Source organism: Charadrius vociferus, unplaced genomic scaffold (assembly GCF_000708025.1).
Source record: "Charadrius vociferus isolate BGI_N301 unplaced genomic scaffold, ASM70802v2 scaffold512, whole genome shotgun sequence".
Classification (NCBI taxonomy): domain Eukaryota; kingdom Metazoa; phylum Chordata; class Aves; order Charadriiformes; family Charadriidae; genus Charadrius; species Charadrius vociferus.
Genome location: NW_009647050.1, coordinates 113,023 through 131,578, shown reverse-complemented (window position 1 = coordinate 131,578; position 18,556 = coordinate 113,023). Strand labels below are relative to the sequence as shown.

The window sequence follows — 18,556 nt, the reverse complement described above, 5'->3', positions numbered from 1 at the left end:
TTCAGCCAGACACTTCAGGTATTCACAGTAAATGCATTGCTGCATTAAACTGCCTTGCTAAAAGGGGAATGCATACATATTCACAATTTTTCTAGAGTTAGCATGGGAATGTGAACCGCACATATGCGCACACCGCACCCCCCCGTTGCCATATGCCAAACGGGTTTAGGCAATTTACGACTACAGAGTCACTCACCTTAAAAACTCAGAACTTGCCTCCGAAAACCCACTTCTCTGTACAGATAATTGATGTTTTTTAATTACCAGTAAGAAAACTGTTGCACCTGTAGCATATAGAACGTGTTAGACTAAAGGATTATGATTTCATTTTAAATTTGATGAACAGAATTTTCCCTGACACTTCCTATTAGTTTTGGTTGGTTTCTTTGAAAATGTTATTTTTGGTATAGTTAGTCATGTAGGACTGCTAAATTTCCTTTTGTGTAGTGAACTTTGACCTTGCCTAAACAAAAGAGTTGGTGAACAGTTGGAAAAACAGTCATTTTTCGAAGCTGATGGTGAAAATGAATAAAGGGCAAGATATCTTTAAATGCAGTTTAGAAATTAAATAATTTGGTAGTTGCAACTTCTATATTATAGATTAGGTGCATAATATTCAACATACTTAGAGACTAATGGAACTTTAATTTAGAAAGTATTTGTGCCTTCAGACTTAGAAACTGCAAAACATTTGGGTGCTCAACTGCTAATGGTCATGATGAGAGGCAAACAGTCGGGAGCTGCAGTACGGCTGTGGGTCTGGTCTAGAAGGCCAGACTGTTCCCTCTTTAAAACCATTTCTGTAAAAAGGCTTGCATGAGATCTCAAGAAAATTATTTAACAAGCCGAATTTCTTTGATGAGAGGAAATATAAAAATATCTCGAATGTATTAAAAATGTTACTTAATCAAAATTAGCTTAATTAGAGTAGTACTGAAGTTATCTGTTAATCTGAAGGAGGAAAGAAAGAAGACCTTAGAGCTAGGAGTCTTATGTCAAACAAAGAAAAAGTCATGGGAAAGAACCCCATTTTTCTGTAGTGGTAGTTATCTAGAAAACAGATATTACTGCGTTTCTTTAACATTGGTTTTCCTGTGTTCGGGTCCTCCGATTTTGAAAGTGCAGACATCTGCATACAAAAGCCGCATGTGTGTGTTGGAGGAAAGGCAAAATGGCTGAACTCCCCTCAGTTTGGGTTTGATCCAGAAGGTGTATTATAGCGTGACTGGAGCAGAGATGCCTGTATTCCCTGGGGTGTATAAATCTCCTCCATAGTCTGCCTCCAGGAAAAAATTGGCCCGACTCTGAAAGGACTACATTAGTTCCAGTTGTGAGGAGTGTGGAAAGTGAATTAATTTTTGGCTAAACTGCTTCTGAGCACGGCACTTCCCTTTTCACAGCCTCAGACAGCTGTTGTCCTCATTTATGTACCTACGCCGTCGTTCTGCAGCGAATGCCTCTGAGACTGGGTTGTCCAGTACAATATTGTATTTAATAATGTTTGATTTAGGCTATCCAAAACAAAATACCCTTTCATGCATGTAGCAGCAGCTTCCCGAGATGAGAGCTACATAAATGTGTTTCAGGGCAAATTTTAACAAAAATGGGAGAGAAAGCAGGGGCTTTATTGCAAGTCCTACTGTTGCAAGCACTTCTTTCTTCCTCTGTTCATACTGATTATAAGAATATGTTTTAATTAACTGTCTGCTTCTAAGCAGATTAAACAGTGATGTTCTTCATACCATCTCCTCTAAGTAATTATGTGCTTGAAGGAGCTGCGATGAGAAATCAACCTGTATGTTCTCCAAGTCCTGGGGCTGAATCCATTTGCGAGTGGTGAATGCTGGGGGTGTCTCTCATGGCTTCATGCAATTGCCTTCATGGCTGGCTGTAAACTGACTTCTTATCTGGCTTTGTCAGAAACAAGAGAACAGGGGGAAAGAAAAAAAAGACTGACCTTGTGCTCGGGTGCCACATTTGGAGTTATTTAGAAACATTGTTGGAAGCATCTATAGGTTTTTTTACTTTATTATGTATTGACATAGCTGTCACTGCGCCTTGTGGAACAGTATAGAGCCTGTAAAAACAAAAAAGTGTTTATTTTTCGTAGTGGATGAACTTTTATGTATCTTTATCGTTAAGTTATTTCAGTCAAAACCCATGTTTCTTCTTGCATTGCTGCTAGATGTTCTGTATCTGTAAAATGAAGAAAACTACTGTCATCATCACATCTAAAACAAACAACTTTTTCCCCTGGAAGAAAACAAAACAAAGCCAACAGAACATCCATCCAAAAAGACCACACCAACAGCATCAGTAAAAGGAATTAGAAAATTCTGAGTTTCCTTTATGACATTTCAAAGAAACCTTCTTACATATTCTTTCTGAATGGAAGATATATGCAAGAGGGAAAAAAAGTTTTTTGCGCATAATTTTCGTTACCTCTGTACATGTAACTTCCACTTTATATTAATGGACTTTCTGCATGCAGGTTGAAGAGAAACACCTCTGTGTTTGAGATCTGTGTAGTGTCTTTTAAGCTATGTTCTTAGCAGCTTTTCATATTTTCCATAGTTTATTGACTATAGAGGTATTTGATATTTTTGTGTGTGTGTGTCTTCTTAATTTTATTATAATTTTCCACATTATTGTCAATACTTTTCCACAAGGATTCCAAGTAACAAAACACATGAAGTCTTTCCAGCTTGCTTTCTGGGGTTTTTTTGGACTATTTGTGGTCACTCTGTTTCTGTCACATAGAGCACTGTAGACTAACTGACTAATACCGTGCTGTTAGCTTCCTCTCTGACAGCATCTGTATGTATATCTGTAGGATACCAAATGCTAAGCAGGTATTCTTATTTGTTTATCCACCTGGAAAACCACTTTATTTCACTGCATTTTCAGTCTGCATCAAGCTAGACTAACCGTTATGATGATCTGTTTGTTTCTGCTTGGTCTTATTCACAGCTGTGCTGTTGGGCTTAAAAGCTGAAAGTAGGATCAGGAAAAAAACCCTCCAGCTGATGCTGAAGAAAGACATTAAAGTCTGGCGAGCTTCCTCTGCAACTTCACTTTTCATCAGTGTCTCTTGAATTTAAGTAGGGAGTCCAAATTTTTTTTATCTGTCTTAGGACACCAGAAATTTCTAAAAATCCCTAAGAAGAAAACTTTTTAACATCGATTCTGAAGGCTGGGACTTTGATCTGTAGTGCCCTTTTCCCAGTACACAAAGCTGTTTGCTTCACTGCAGCTGAAATAAAGGTTTGTTAATTGCATGAATTAACATCAGCAACACATTGACCCTTCATAGTAACAGTCCTGTAACAGCCAGTGAAAGCTATTGCAGTCAGATAATTACAGTAAACAAAATTAGGGGTTGTGGCTGGGTTCTTCCCCAGCTCCTTTAGTTTTTGGAGTTCTATGAAAATTTTAATAATCCCAGATGAGCATAATTTTTAACAAGTATGTTGGACATATTTTCCTAGTTTCTAGCTTCCTTAAGAAACATTTTTAAAAGACGAGACGTAGAAATGCTGCTTTGACATTTCTACAATTCTTTCAAGGGATTCTGTCACATGACTGATCCCCCACTGCGCCCCCCCGCCTTTATGGCAAGTACCAACCAAAGATACTATCAGAATACCTTTTAAACATTTCTGGTAGAACTTCAGTTTAGGGCTCTATTCCACTAAACTGAAATGGGTCTGTTTATTTGGGGGGAAAAAAAAAAAAGGGTGAGGTAGTAGAACTGAGATGGTTAAACTGATGATGTACATTTATCTTAGACTATGAGACAGTTTTACTGAAATAATTTATTATTTATTTGGGGATTTCTCTAATTAGGCTTATATATCAGGTTTACATCTCATTTATCTTCTTGGCTGTTACAGCATTGATGATTCAAGTATGCTTGACTCTCAAGTGACAAAATATTAATTTTAGCATTAAATAGTATTTCCCTGGTGATGTGTTAGTTTCTCTTCATAGCTTTACCAGCCAATTTCTGCAATGTGTATGCAAAGGAGAAGATAATATGTTAAAAGAAGCTCAGATTCCACACTGAAGGATGATTCCCAGCCTAACTACGTTTCAGTGCACCAGGATAAGTCAGTCAGGTTTTTTGCCTTTGCTGTGTTAGTGTATAAAAGAAGGAAACATGGCGGACAAAGAAACCACTTGCTCTTGAAGAGAAATTTGTCCTTATTGTTAAATAACACCTCAAAACATTTCTTTCCCTTTCCACTAATAAATACCCTCAATCCAATGTTCCCTATTAATATTAAGCAAGGTACATCTGTAGAGTTAATTAAAAGGCTAATGTATGAAGGAAATCAATTAAATATATACTTACTGTGTCCAGGCAGCAAAGATGCCAAGCAAGCAAGTAGGATTTTTGGGGAGTTTGGTTTCCTTTTGAATCTCTCAGCCCTTTTGTGCCCCTTCTGCCCAATGGAGGACAGTATAGGGCTGTAGAGAATAGTATCGAGCATCCTCATGCAGCATAAAGAAACATTATTATCGGTGGATGTGAAAGCTTAATTGTCTCAAACACTGTGTAATTTCAGTTTGCTGTGACAGGTGCACACCATTTTATAACACAATATGTGATTTTTTTGTTAAAAGGTTTCGAGATCAAGGCATTTACTTTAAAAATCAGTCTGTCTGGTGCTGTTCGTTGTAAGCACTTTCTTCATTCAACAAAAACCATTCCTTTAAGAAAACACCACCACAAACAAAGGAGCTATATACTGGAGGATATGGGAATGCATGGAAAGGGGCATTCCATCCTGGGTCATGGAATGACAACTGTTCTGCTTGGCTGCATTCTCATGGTTGGGGGTTTGCGGATGCAACACACCTGCCTCTTCTCCCTAATCTTTCCATTTGCATGTGAAAATAGTGGGTTCCATGATTCATCACTATAACAAGTATAAATTAAGCATGTAATTTCACGTGTGTTTCTTTATCTTCTTAACTCTTGAAGGAAGACTAGCACCTGACTTGCAAAGTTTTGGAAGGTTGGTATATATGTGTATGTGTGTTTATTTTTAGGGGGTTTTGTCAATTCCAAGAAAGGCTCAAAATGGCTTCTGTTAAAAGGCACAGTTTTTATTTATATAATATGTCTTCTGATATTTTAAAAACATACTGTATTTATAGGCACTGTTTGCATTTCATGGGCTCTTATCTTCAGAGGGGAATTTCAAATATTGTACTTTGTCTATGCTGCTTTCAACCTGGAAATGAAGACAATTTATTTTGTTTTAAATATTCTTACTCAAGGCAATTGAAAGAGAATTGTGTTATATAAGGCAGTTTTTAAATAACAACAAAAACGTAGAGTATTTCAACAATGTGAAATACTTGAGGCATTTCAGAGGTAGGACCTTAAAAAGAAGCCTCTAGTTTTAAGGAAGCAAGAAAGGAATCTTTTCAAAATAGGACAGCGAGAGCATAAAGTATCCATCTGTAGCCTGAACCCTTTCTAAGGGTCTATAGGCAAATAGAACTCTCAAGTCTCACTTAAAATTGGACTTGTTTTTATTGACCACATAATAGACACAGAGATGCTGGTACATATCATCACAGTTCAGAGGCTCCAGAAACATTAGTGAAGGTTTTACAACGGTAGAACACAATACTGATATTTCACAATTTGCTGTCCGCTAGCACTGATTGTTTAACACATTTCTTCAAATGCTAAGAAATAACTAGGAGCAAGTTGTGTGAAAATAATCTGGCTTGTTGCTTGTCTTAAACATTAAAATCGGACTATTGACATAGCTTTTCCTTAAAGATAATGTGATTGTTCTCTTTTCAGTCAGATACCCATTTTATACCTTTCTATGGGAATTAGTTTCTTGATCTTATTATTCGTCTGAACAGGCAGGACGTTACCAGTTGAAAGGATTTCTTCATGTATCAAAACCATTTTTTTTCAGTTAAAGCATTATAGCACTAATTTTTTAAAAAAAAAAAAGTATTACCATCAGGTAGCAAGACACTTATTAAGGTAAGAGGAAAGGTTTTGAAGGGCAGTCTCACTTCAGGAACCCTCTTTCTGCCCAACTGAGAAAACACTTTTTTTCTTAAACCATTAATATGTGTTTGATGTAATGCACGTTTTCATCTGATGTCCTCAAGGTAGGACCTATTGTTTCTCAGTACAGACATCTTTGAACAAACCCACCTCCCAAAAATCAACAAAGCCCAAGGATTCTGTTGACTTTCAGTTGATACACAAGATGAATTTATCTACCAGCTTTTTGCTGTCCTGGCTTTCCAGAGTTTCTGTGCAACAATTGAATCTTTCTTCTAAAATGAACCAAAAAAAGTATTCATACTAGTTTTGTCTCTAAAATTTGCATTATATCTATATTTTTAAGTACTAGGGATCTAATGAGGCAAATATGTGTAATGCATGAATAATTCCTGTCTGTTTACTGAATTGAAACTGTATGTGATCAGTTATGTTAGTGTGGTGTACTATTCTGCCATTATCTCTGTAGTTCTTTCTTGTCGCATGGTATATGAATGCATTGTATAGTTTCAAACGTGTTGAGAACCAGACACCGACATAGTTCTCTGCAGGAATGGAAGCACTGGCCTTCCATAAAGATGTATTAAAATAATTTCTTTTGCATTCCCAGTACTAAACATTGCTATTAAGTCACAGTAAAAACTAATTACATAATGTTTGTTTGTTGTCCTAAATTATATATTCTTTAGGAAAAAAATGTGTAATGTGAAACTGTTCTAACAATAAAAACTATTCTTCTATATATTTCTAGCGTTCTATCAGTTTCCGCAATGACAGTCGCCCAGATCTGTTCAGTGCGCGACCATGGTCTCGAAATGTGCCCCCTGCTAACACAAAGCGGAGAGACAGTAAACTATGGAGTGAGACCTTTGATGTTTGTGTCAATCACATGCTTACATCTAAAGAAATCAAGCGTCAAGAGGTATCATTTTTTTTTAACTGTACATTTCATGTTCAAAAGTTTTTTTTAAAGCATGAAGTTGAGGAATGCTGGTAGGCATTAGCATAGCACTCGAAGCTTTCCTGAAATTAAACGGAATGTCACCCCCTCCACTAGAAACAGAATTACATCCCTAGTCTTTATAATTCGAGCTATATTAAATGGATATATTCTTTTTTTAAAATCAGCTCATCATGTTTCCTTAATAAATGTGAAGTTACTAAGATATATTGTACTGTGATTGGCTGCATGTGTGTGTGTTCTTTAGGACAGTTTGTGTAGTAATGGCTGATATTCGGATGTTTCATTTCGTTGTTCTAGTTATGATAGATGAGCACGCTATTTCAGGAACAGGTGATACGTATGCACAGAAATGCATAATCATTTCCCTTGTTGGAACAGAGTGCCTTTCGGGAGGTTTTCAGTGCTAGTAAGATGAAATATTGATCAAAAGATGTATCTTCCAAAACGCAAAAAAAAAAATAAATAAAAGAGTATGTCAGTGGTTTTAATATGTTGTGCTTGACAAATTCTAAATAGTTCACGTTACAGCCAATGACAGCTCCTGCAGATTCAAGAATTACTATTTTTCTACAGAAATTTCTAGCTGGTATCAACAGTTTATAACAATCTCTCTGAGAATATTTCAGAGACTAAGTCATAAATCAAACAACGGTAACATCAGCATTTCTTGTGCAGATTTTAACATTGTACAAGAATGAATAGGAAAGAACTTTTAAAATTGAGAACTTCAAAGGCAGCTTATTGAAAAATAAACTGTAGAAACTGTTTGCATAGCGTAACACTCATTACTGTCTCGGGGCAGAAGCCAGGACCCTTCATAGACCCCAAATAAATGAGCTGTATTCCAGGAAGCTTCGCATGAGGGTTCTGCTTTGTATTGGTTCTTATACTGCATGCCTCAACTGAATGTCTGGGCCACTTCCATGCGTGCACTGACAGTTAACTCACGCTGTGGTAAGCCTTCCAGGCATGTATATTAACAAGCTAGGAGAATCTACTCTAGCTGAAAATGTTCTTCCATGATTTCACAGAATCACAGAATGGTCAGGGTTGGAAGGGACCTCTGGAGATCACCTAGTCCAACCCCCCTGCCAGAGCAGGGTCACCTACAGCAGTTGCACAGGACAGCGTCCAGGCGGGTTTTGATTGTCTCCAGAGTGGGAGACGCCACCACCTCTCTGGGCAGCCTGTGCCAGTGCTCCACTACCCTCAAAGTAAAGAAGTTCCTTCTCATGTTAAGATGGAACTTCCTATGTTCAAGTTTATGCCCATTGCCCCCCGTCCTATCACTGGGCGCCACTGAAAAAAGACTGCTCCCATCCCCCTGGCATCCTCCCGTTAAGTATTTGTAAGTATTAATAAGATCCCTCCTCAGTCTTCTTTTCTCTAGACTAAAGAGACCCAAGTCCCTCAGCCTTTCTCCATAGGAGAGATGAGATTTATGCAGGTTGAAAGCCTTGACTGTAAAGTTAGTAATTCTAACTGACCAAAACGTTGTTAACTTTTACTGTACCCCAGTTTAGACTGAAATCATGCAATAAGTAAATATGATATTATTTTGATAAGCCAGTGTATTAGGTTGGTGGTTATTTTTAATCTGCTAGCTTTTAAGTCTCAAATCTGCTTCAAGAGAAGCAACTGAACATCAGTCAACAGTTAAGTAGAGCTCAGACTTCGTAATAAAAAAAATGAACTGGTACCAAAATAAAAGTGCTCACTACCAAATAAATGTTTTAAAGATGATCTATCTTTTACTTATTAGACCACCTGGAACTTTTACCACTGTGTGTGTTAAAATGGAACACAACAAACTCCTAAGCAAATAGCTGTATAAACAGTTAAGATATAGCTGAGTCAAAATACCACACTGAAATAGCTCCCCCGTCGGGGAAACACATCCATGTGAAAAAAAATAATTCTGTGGCTATTTCAGATAAGCATCTTATGAGCAATCTGATATAGCTCTGTTTTTAAAAATACTGCAGATGATTGTGTAGCTATGGAATAAAACCTTATTTTATTTCTGCAATTAGATTTAGCAGAGAAATTCTGCTACATGGTATGAAGAAAACTATTCAGAATATAACACCAACTCAACAAGTTGAATACAGATTAAATAAAGATATTTTATAATATTTGTGTCTCTCTTTACAGGCTATCTTTGAACTTTCCCAGGGAGAAGAAGACTTGATAGAAGATCTGAAGTTAGCAAAAAAGGTACGTTTGTTTTTTGTTTTTTTTTTTTTAAAAAAAAAAAAAACACAAACCACAACAAACAGTATTCATTGGTTCATATTGCTTGTAAAAAAATCCTTGCTTTTTATAATTGCTAAGACAGTAAGAGGGTGAAAAAAAAAACCCAAACATATTTCTATTTTCCCATTCTTTCTGAAACACTTAAATGTGCTGCTTTAATTTTTGTTTGTAAGTATGAAATTCTTAGTTTAAGATATGGTTATGAAACACTAAAATATTGTCAGAAATGGGTCTGATCTTATTTACAGGGACCTTTAAATACTATCATGAATCTTTCAACTACCACTGATATATTAATTGCAGAGCCTCCGTTTTTTTCTTTTCAGGCCTATCATGACCCAATGCTTAAACTTTCCATAATGACAGAACAAGAGTTGAACCAAATTTTTGGAACGTTGGACTCTCTAATTCCTCTACATGAAGGTAAAACTCAAATAGTCTTTGTCTGCGTTACTGTTGCACGTAGATTTATAGTCATCTGGTTCGTTAAGTGAAGCTTCTCTTCTGTTTTTTTAATCATGATCAGATCTTCTTAGGCGACTTCAAGAAGTCAGGAAACCTGATGGATCAACAGAACATGTTGGCCATATCCTTGTGGGTTGGGTAAGGCAGAGTTTTTAATCACTTTTAGGACATTGGTTTGGAGCTGCAACATATTTTTTATCAGACAATTTCCTTTCCATATCTAGCATAACATGTCAAAAATATATTCTCAAAGTATTTTTAAAAGGTTAGGCAAGTATTTAGAGACATAATGGAATATTTTTTCTTTTCGGGTATTTTCCATGAAACTATTTAGACTAGGATGTTGTTTTTTTAAAGCTTTTGCTATTCAGCAGATGAGCAGTATTTAATATGCTTCAAGTAAAAATCAAGAGTCAGACTAGAGTTTGTCTGATGTAGATAATAAAAATCTGCCCCCATTTGTATTCTGGTTTCCTAGGGAAATCAAGCTCAAACAGTCACATTGTGTAAGGGCACCGTACAGTTATTTCTGAATGTCAGTCTGTTCCAGTCAAGATAATAGGTAATTATTAGTGCCATTGAAGTACCAGTTTCCTAAATGTTTGTTAAAATAAGGCAGACAGGGATACAAGTGAGATGCTATTGCTGGTCCACAAAAGAAAAAGTCAGTAAGTTCACTTTCCAACAACATAAATACTGAAAATAGTTTTTGTTAGTTTTGTTGATAACATTGCTCATTATATTAAAAAAGAGCTGTTTTTAAAAGGATTTTAGATATGTGAAAAGTTCATCTGTAAGTATACGTAAGGAATGAAATTTAGCAGAAAAAAAAAAGGGCCTGACATTTTTAAGGGATTAGGTAATAACAGACATTTAGCAGCTCTGTGTGAAACAGTGGCCTATTGTAAACATGAGAAAAATGATCAATAGTAGTACATAATGCAAATAGTTAATGATAAGCTTGTAAGTGTCAAAAATTATATCTTTTTCTTTGCATAAAGTAATTTTAAATATATTTTCTGGTGTGTTTGAACACCAGTGAACTTGTTTTTGTTCCAAATATGTCCCAGGTCTAATTTTCTTTGTTAAAGATTTTACATACATTGTGCGTTAATAAAGCAGTTTTTGGAAATTGATATATTGTTCGAATCAACATATAAGCTAGGGGTTTTTTTCAGATTTAAGGCACAATTCTGTCCTCTTAGTTTGGTCAAGGTTATTGAGGGCAATACAGAAGTTTGACTACAGAAATTTGCTTATTGAAAAAAGGCCAGGTCTGGGAGTATGCATTCCTAGGCTTTTGTTTCCATTCATAATTAAAATCAGACTTTGGTTTTCAACTATTGCCTGCACTAAGTAGTGCTCAATCTTAAGCCACGGATATTTTTAATGCTTTGGAATAATATTGGAGATCTCTAGGAACTGAGATGAGCTAGTGCTTCTAAATGATTTAAATGATGAACAAGGTGTCAGAGGACCCTTGTAAACCTTATCTCTGTTGAACACATTATCATCAATAAATTGTGGACAAATCTCTGGCAAAAAGATTCTGAGCGTGAGTTCTGACATCCTGAATCCCTTGTAACTTTCTATATAGCAAACGGTGCTTTGTTTCAGCTGCAGAATAATTTATTCCTTTCCTCAGCTTCCGTGCCTAAACTCCTATGATAGCTACTGCAGCAATCAAGTAGCAGCCAAAGCGTTATTGGATCACAAGAAACAAGATCACAGAGTGCAAGATTTCCTACAGCGCTGCTTGGAGTCTCCTTTTAGTCGCAAACTGGACCTTTGGAATTTCCTTGACATCCCAAGAAGCCGTTTGGTTAAATACCCATTACTGCTCAGAGAAATTTTGAGACACACACCAAATGATCATCCAGATCAGCAGCACCTTGAAGAAGCTGTGAGTTACTGTTGGGTTTGGGTTTTTTTAGGAGACTATAGCACTTTTAGATTATTAATGAATTAAGGGACACTTCATAAAATATGGAAATGCTACAACTTCCATGACCAGCCAAAACTAATGCATGAAATACCTAGCCCTGCTCCCCCAATTAAATCCTATTTCAGTAGCAAAGTGATACCAAAAACCCCCAAACAAACAAACAAAAAAGGGGTGGGCAGGAGGTGTTTTCCACAGCTCTTGTCTGATCCTGGTCCCTTTTGTATTTACCTTTCAATGTCATTTTCCATCCTAATCTAAGCTGGGTAATGTGGACGTTTCTTTTCAGGTTTCCCTGGCTTGAGACCTTCCGTAACCTCTGAATCTAGATTAGTTATCATCTGCAGGAATGTTACTGAAATTTGCTTTCATTCTGTTTTTTATTTGAAATAGCATTGCGCTTTCTGAAGTGAAACCAGAGGGATAAATCCAAGGCTTTAAAACTTCCTTATTAATAGAAAGGAGACCGATTCAGATATTTTGAAAGGTTTCTAAAATTTCTGTTCTTTCCCAGATACGTACATAAAAATAAAAAAATCCAATGAAACGTGCACACATGTAAATGTGTATTTGGGAGTAAAGGAGTTTACTGTAGCGGATTTGTTTGATGCACACTTCTAAATTAATGACTGAATAAATATCATCTGTATCCTACAGCTTTTGAATCGTATTTAAATATAAGTGAATGTCATTAACATTTTGAGAACAAAATTTACGATTTGCCTAGATTTGAATATTTTGTACATTTTAGTATTTCTTTGCCAAAAAATGACCATCCTCCTGTAATTTTTTTGGAGAGTGCGTGTTTCAAAACACGTGTACCTGACCATGACTGTTCTGCTGTTCCTTCCCCAAATCCCCTGCCCAGCTCAACTCCTCTCTTGTTAAATTGGATAACTGTGGTTTAAATTCAAAGCTTGGATACTCGCATATAGATGTAATGTATGAAGTACGTTTTCCCCATGTGTATATTCCTTTAAACCCAAACAAGAAATCATAAATATCTCAAAGAATTCTCTGCTTATTTCTAAGGTGTGCTTTTCTACGTAATGTCTGGTAATACCTTTTTAAAATTATGCTTCTGGTACTTTTATTTGGTAATTGTTTAATAAAATATAATCAGGATTTTTTTTTTTCTTGATATTTCAATAGCCTTATATAGCTTTGTGGTATTCTGCTTCAACAGAACACTGTTTATCTTTGAAGTGATGTATTTCATAAATTGTGTATTTGCCAAGTTAAATTAGGAAACAGAAATTACTCTGTGTGGTTGGCTGTTGACGCTGCTTTAGGCTTATGAAGCACATTTGTCTTCCTGTCTGGCAATCTGCTGTGAGCACGCTGGCCAAGGTGATCCCTGATAAATCTCCCGGGATCAGTAGATTCTTGAATTATCTGCTTGAGGCATGTGTGTCTCAGCGCATCCCGCTGCTCCACCTCCAGTTATTTAAGAGAGGAATTAGATCAGTCTAAGCAACCTATGATCACTATTAGGCTTGACTAAAATCAACAGAACTTCACATCCACACGCACAATTGAGGAGCCATATTTTAAGTTTCGGTATATTGATCTCAAGGTCCTTACAGAGCGCGTAGTATAAGGAAGTTCAAGATGAGGAGTGCAATTTTATAGAAAAGGCAAAGCAATTAATTTATCTTATTTCCAGAGGGTAGCTTTCATAATGAACAAAAGTTGAGAATTTAGTGTTTTGGGCTAGTTGCATATTTTGCTGGATAAGGATCTTGACAGTTCTTCTGTTTCTTGTTCTCTGATACAATGCAGCAGTTTTCAGATAATTAGAATCTATTTTAAATAAAGATTTTTAAGGCAGGTTATTTGTTCTCTGTTAGAAACAATGATAAAGCCAAATTAAAGTGTCTTTGTACACTGTAGTCTGTTTAATTCTGTTGCTAATATTAATACTGTTATGGAAATTAATACTCTTATAGACTGTTCTACATAAATTTATTAAAAATATACTGTAAATCAAAGTGTATTTTCTTGTAGCTAGAGTTCAAGTTATTAGGAGATAGCTCAGAATATTTAAAGTTCATGTGTGTTCATTTTTTTCTGTAGATAAATATAATTCAGGGCATAGTGGCTGAAATCAACATAAAGACTGGTGAATCTGAATGCCAATATTACAAAGAGAGACTTATTTATCTTGAAGAAAGCCAAAGGGATTCATTGATTGATAATTCACGTGTGGTGTGTTGTCATGGTGAACTGAAGAACAACAGGGGAGTGGTAAGGAACAAATATTTTGTCATAAATAGCTTTTAAAGAGATCTTCATTTTGCATGACAGCTAGAAGAGCTGTGAGTATACATACAGAAACATCACCCTTTCATATATAGGAAGTTGATAAATATCAACTATTATATATAACACTCATCTTTTTTGTTAGGGCCCAGATATATCAATACGGGGGTAATAAGCTTATGTGTCACTGTCTCTTACGGGGACCTAAAAATATCCTGGCTAAATTGTAAATCGATAAATTTCAATAAAACTTGCAGGAAAATAAAACCAACAAATAAGAAACGTATTTCTTGTCTCAGAGACATGACAGTAATGTCTATAACGACACAAAAAATGTACTAACAAATTTAAAATTTGTCAAAGGCTGTGGTTATTAAGAATGTTTTACTTCATTATTTGTTGACCAGAGAAGTTTGGTATTTGATTCTGCAAATTCCAGTCTCCAGGAGTCTGCAGTATTGTTAAGTGTCATGAGCTGAGCTTTCCGATTTAAAAAATAAAGAACATACAGATTAGTAGAGATATTGATAGAATAGAAAGCAGTCATTCTTAGAAAATTTTTTTTCTAGGTCAGCTAGAAACAACATGAAATTTTGAATGGGCAATAAATAAAAGATCTTTTTCTTATTAACTGAGCTTATGAAAGTTTTATTTAAAAACAAACAAATAAAATAAGTGTAATTCTAAATGCATTTCTCAGCATTGGGAGCGCTTCTATGTAGCATGGTTATGCATACAATATTTTACCATACGGCTGAGACAAAGATTAAATGGAGGCTGTTTTCTGGTTGAGCTGATAAGGATTGGGCAGGCAGTTAACGTATAGCAAACTAGTGGAACAAAATGGCAATTTTTGTCTTTCCTAGTGAGCTTTGTTTACTCCATCCACACTACCCCCACCTTTCTTTGGTAACATAACATTAAGTATATAATTAATTCTTTTCAATTTATGAACAGTATTTAAAATTCCCCAGCGTTTTGGGGAGGTTTCCACACTGATGTGTTCCTTGAATACAACTGTCAGTGTGGTATATTTTTGTTTCTGCACTGCTTTGATTTGGGGTGAAAAACAGATCAAACCATTTCTGTTTTAATGTTATCAGTCTCCTTTTCACACCTGCTATTACAAAGTGTTAGCTTTTGCAGCAAATAAGAGATCTCACCATTGAAAAGTGTTTCATACGGCTCTCACTAAAATCAGCCGTAAGAAAGCTTTATGTTATAAAGAATCTGCAACATTTTGTGGGTGATGGTTTGAAAACTGAGTTTCAAACTAAACCAGATATTTTTGCTGGACATGTAGAGTATTAAAAAACCCACCTACTTCAAAAGCAAACATCCATACCTGTATATACCTCTAATGTTTGATCTCTCACATTTTTGCTTTCTTTCGTATTTCATGCATATAAAAAGCTAACCATTTGCCAAATATCTAAACTGAAACACATACTGGGTAGATTTTTTTACCAGACCCTGCACAAGTTCGCTGTTAATACAAAAGATGACAGCATTGCAGAATAAGGAACAAACAAAAAGTTTAGGTGTGTGCCCTGCAAAGACTTAAGAGACGCACAAGTGGAAGAAAATTGGACTATTTGTGGATATAAAATGAGGTATCTGTTGTGGAAAAATAGAATGACGATGGACTTTTTCAGTATCAGAAGACTGCCAAGGCATATTGGGAAAGGTTTCTGCTATAATTGCCTCTTCCATTATAGTTTTCTGAAAGCATTCTCTTTTTCTGGAAGAGGGCACATTACACTAAGTGGATCTGAAGATCTATGTTGTGTTTAAAATGCAAATAATGTGCCTGTTTAGATTTGGAGTCAGGTCAACTTTAGAAGCAAAGAACAGTTACTCATGATTGGGAAGAAAATTTTGGCAGTGAAAAACAAAAAATTAATTTCGATACATGATATCAAGTAAAATAATTTAAAATTTCAGTTTGTTTATTATTGGAAGACACTGGAAATTACAAAATGGGAGGAGCAACATAATTTAAAGATGGTAACAGGTGACTTGTGCCACCTAGGAGCAAAAGTAATTTTCTGAGCTTGAAAGAGCTGTGGTGAAGCTGATTGTGAGCAGCATGTGAATTGTGAAGAGATTGTTCATAATTCCTCATTGAAAATATTTGAATGAATAAGATTGCCTGTTTCTTACTAACACAGGCAGTAGAGAAAAGTTAAAGTGGGTGTCAGAAAAAAAGAACACTCACAAGCACACTGCTCTAGAGAGCGCTTTGAAATGTCATGCTCAACAGTTCAAGGCCTCAATACTAGAAGATTAATTAGGATATTGACATAAGAATCTGATAAAAGGACAGGAAAAATAATTGTAGAAGTTTTAAAATTGTCATATTTACATACTTATATGCTGATGCGCCAGAAGACTTTTGGGAAGAGATGAATATTTATTTGAACTCTTGAAAACACAAGGTTAGAATGTACTAGAGTTTAAATAAATTTTGTTTCATGATTTTCTAGATAAGGAATAATGCATTATTATTTTTCAATTTTTGACAGAAACTGCACGTCTTCCTCTTTGAAGAAGTGTTGGTGATTACTCGAGCTATCACCCATAATGAACAGCTCTGCTACCAGCTGTATCGGCAGCCAATTCCGGTGAGGGAGCTTGTGCTAGAAGACTTGCAAGATGGAGAGGTGCGATTGGGTGGATCCATACGTGGTGCATTCAGCAACAATGAGAGAAGTATGACTACATCTTTATTTTTTTATTTGCTATAAGCAAATAAATGATATATTATATCGTAACTTGTTTCTTTTAGATTGTTTCTCAAAGTTCACTATATTGATACTGGAATTTCTCCACGTACCTGCTTCTGTACTGAATTGAGAAGGGGAAAATATGTTGAATGTAGTGGCAAACCCACCAAATTACCAGCAAGTGTGTTTTGAAATCTTATGATAAGCTTTAGCTGCTATGACTTCTCTTGTATTATGGAGAGATTGATTGCTATTCCATAACTAAGTCTTTCAGCTGACAGATAATTAACGTAGTGCTCAGTGTTAAGATTGCAGCTATTCATGTTAATGTCGAGGTAAGAGTTAATGTCCTTCTAATTAAGCATATTATAAAGATTCTTGTTTCTATTACAAGGGTCCTTTGAATCTCACCTGTCTTGTGAAAACTTTGAGGGTTTTTTGTATGTATTTGCTTTATTAGTGCAGTGAATGGGAGAGATGAGGCAATCTCCAGCTGACGCAAGGCACAGTATTCAGTGAAGGTCCTGGAAATCTGCTTTGCAGAGAAGTAGGGGCGGTATTGAAGTGTGGGAGAAGCCTTAATCCTGCTGATTCATTTGAAGCTTTAGAGGTAGCTCATGCATGGCAGAACTGAAATTGTTTAATCTAGCACTAAAAAATTATTAGCAATGCGTGTGGTGTTCGGTGTTCTTGCCCCACAAAACAAGGAGATACCCAGACTCTTCTCTCTGGTCTGACATGGTATTGGCAGGAAAATATCTCAAGTCAAAGATTTTACAGATTCTGTTATGTTAATATACTCATTTATTATAAAATCCATTCAGCGAAAGCATTCAGTGTTGTGATGTGTATTGTTTCTTTCAGTCAAAAACTTCTTTAGAGTCAGCTTCAAAAACGGATCTCAAAGCCAGTCTCACTCACTCCAAGCCAATGACTCATTCAACAAACAACAGTGGCTTAACTGTATCCGCCAGGCCAAAGAAAAAGTTACGTGTGCAGGCAAAGCTGGCGTGCTGAACTCGGAAGCACATTTTCTTTTGTCCCCAAATGGAAGCAGAGTACCCCAGGGAGAAACGACGCTCGAGCAAATGGACCATTCGGACTGTGAGTCAGACTGTAGCATGGACACCAGCGAGATGAGCATCGACTGTGAACGTATGGAACAGACAAACACTTGTGAAAATGAAAAGCAAATAGAAACCAATGTTTGACAAAAACTTACAGTTCATGGAAGAAAATCTGTCTCTTACCTGTACAGTATTTGCATTCCATACATGGAACCATTTGGAGAAGCACTTTTAAATATTTTTGTGACAATGTCAATGCAGTCCTCCTTGTATTCGTACCCATGAGTGTAGTACTGTAACTGCAGATCTGTATAAGCTGGAATCTCTTGCAACTCATGTCCTGTGATTATATTCCATAAACATCTAAGGTGGATGAAAGAGGTACTTGACCAGTTATTCTCAATGTCCTGCTGTAAACAGAATCTCTAAACTACTGTTTATATGTGCATTACATAAAGAATCTTTTCATAATTTTTAAAGTACTTTATTTGCCCTTTAATGGGGCAGCTGATGTGGACTTAATATGAAGTTTCAGGATGGGTATCAAGACAGTAAGTCTCCATAAAGGCATGGAAGGGAGAGAAAAAAAACCCAACAAACCCTATCTGAACTCTCACGGTATTAAATCAACAAAAACTATAAACAGCAGGCCATGTAACCAGTGACTTTTTTAGGGATTAATTTTTCAAAACGAAACACTGTCCTAAGATCCTGCAACCAAACTTATTAAAATCTGGTCAATTAAAGTGGTCAGCATCGTGCTGCGGTTTACTTATCAAAGCATATAATGCTTAACTAAAAAAACCACACCACCCAACCCCAACCAAACCT

The 18,556-nt window shown here is 36.1% G+C and overlaps 1 protein-coding gene across 1 annotated transcript in view; it reads left to right on the top strand.

Moving 5' to 3' along the window:
- ARHGEF3 (Rho guanine nucleotide exchange factor (GEF) 3) overlaps nucleotides 1–18,252 on the top strand; it is a 30,981-nt gene extending 12,729 nt beyond the window's left edge. The window contains exons 2-10 of the mRNA XM_009895732.1: nucleotides 1–18; nucleotides 6,795–6,965; nucleotides 9,162–9,224; nucleotides 9,590–9,686; nucleotides 9,790–9,866; nucleotides 11,374–11,631; nucleotides 13,747–13,917; nucleotides 16,458–16,644; nucleotides 17,523–18,252. The exon at nucleotides 1–18 is cut by the window's left edge and continues 105 nt beyond it. Of these exons, the coding sequence (XP_009894034.1) occupies nucleotides 1–18; nucleotides 6,795–6,965; nucleotides 9,162–9,224; nucleotides 9,590–9,686; nucleotides 9,790–9,866; nucleotides 11,374–11,631; nucleotides 13,747–13,917; nucleotides 16,458–16,644; nucleotides 17,523–17,869 (1,389 nt within the window). The 3' untranslated portion in view covers nucleotides 17,870–18,252. The remainder of the gene's footprint in view (nucleotides 19–6,794; nucleotides 6,966–9,161; nucleotides 9,225–9,589; nucleotides 9,687–9,789; nucleotides 9,867–11,373; nucleotides 11,632–13,746; nucleotides 13,918–16,457; nucleotides 16,645–17,522) is intronic.
- Nucleotides 18,253–18,556: the final 304 nt, after the last annotated feature.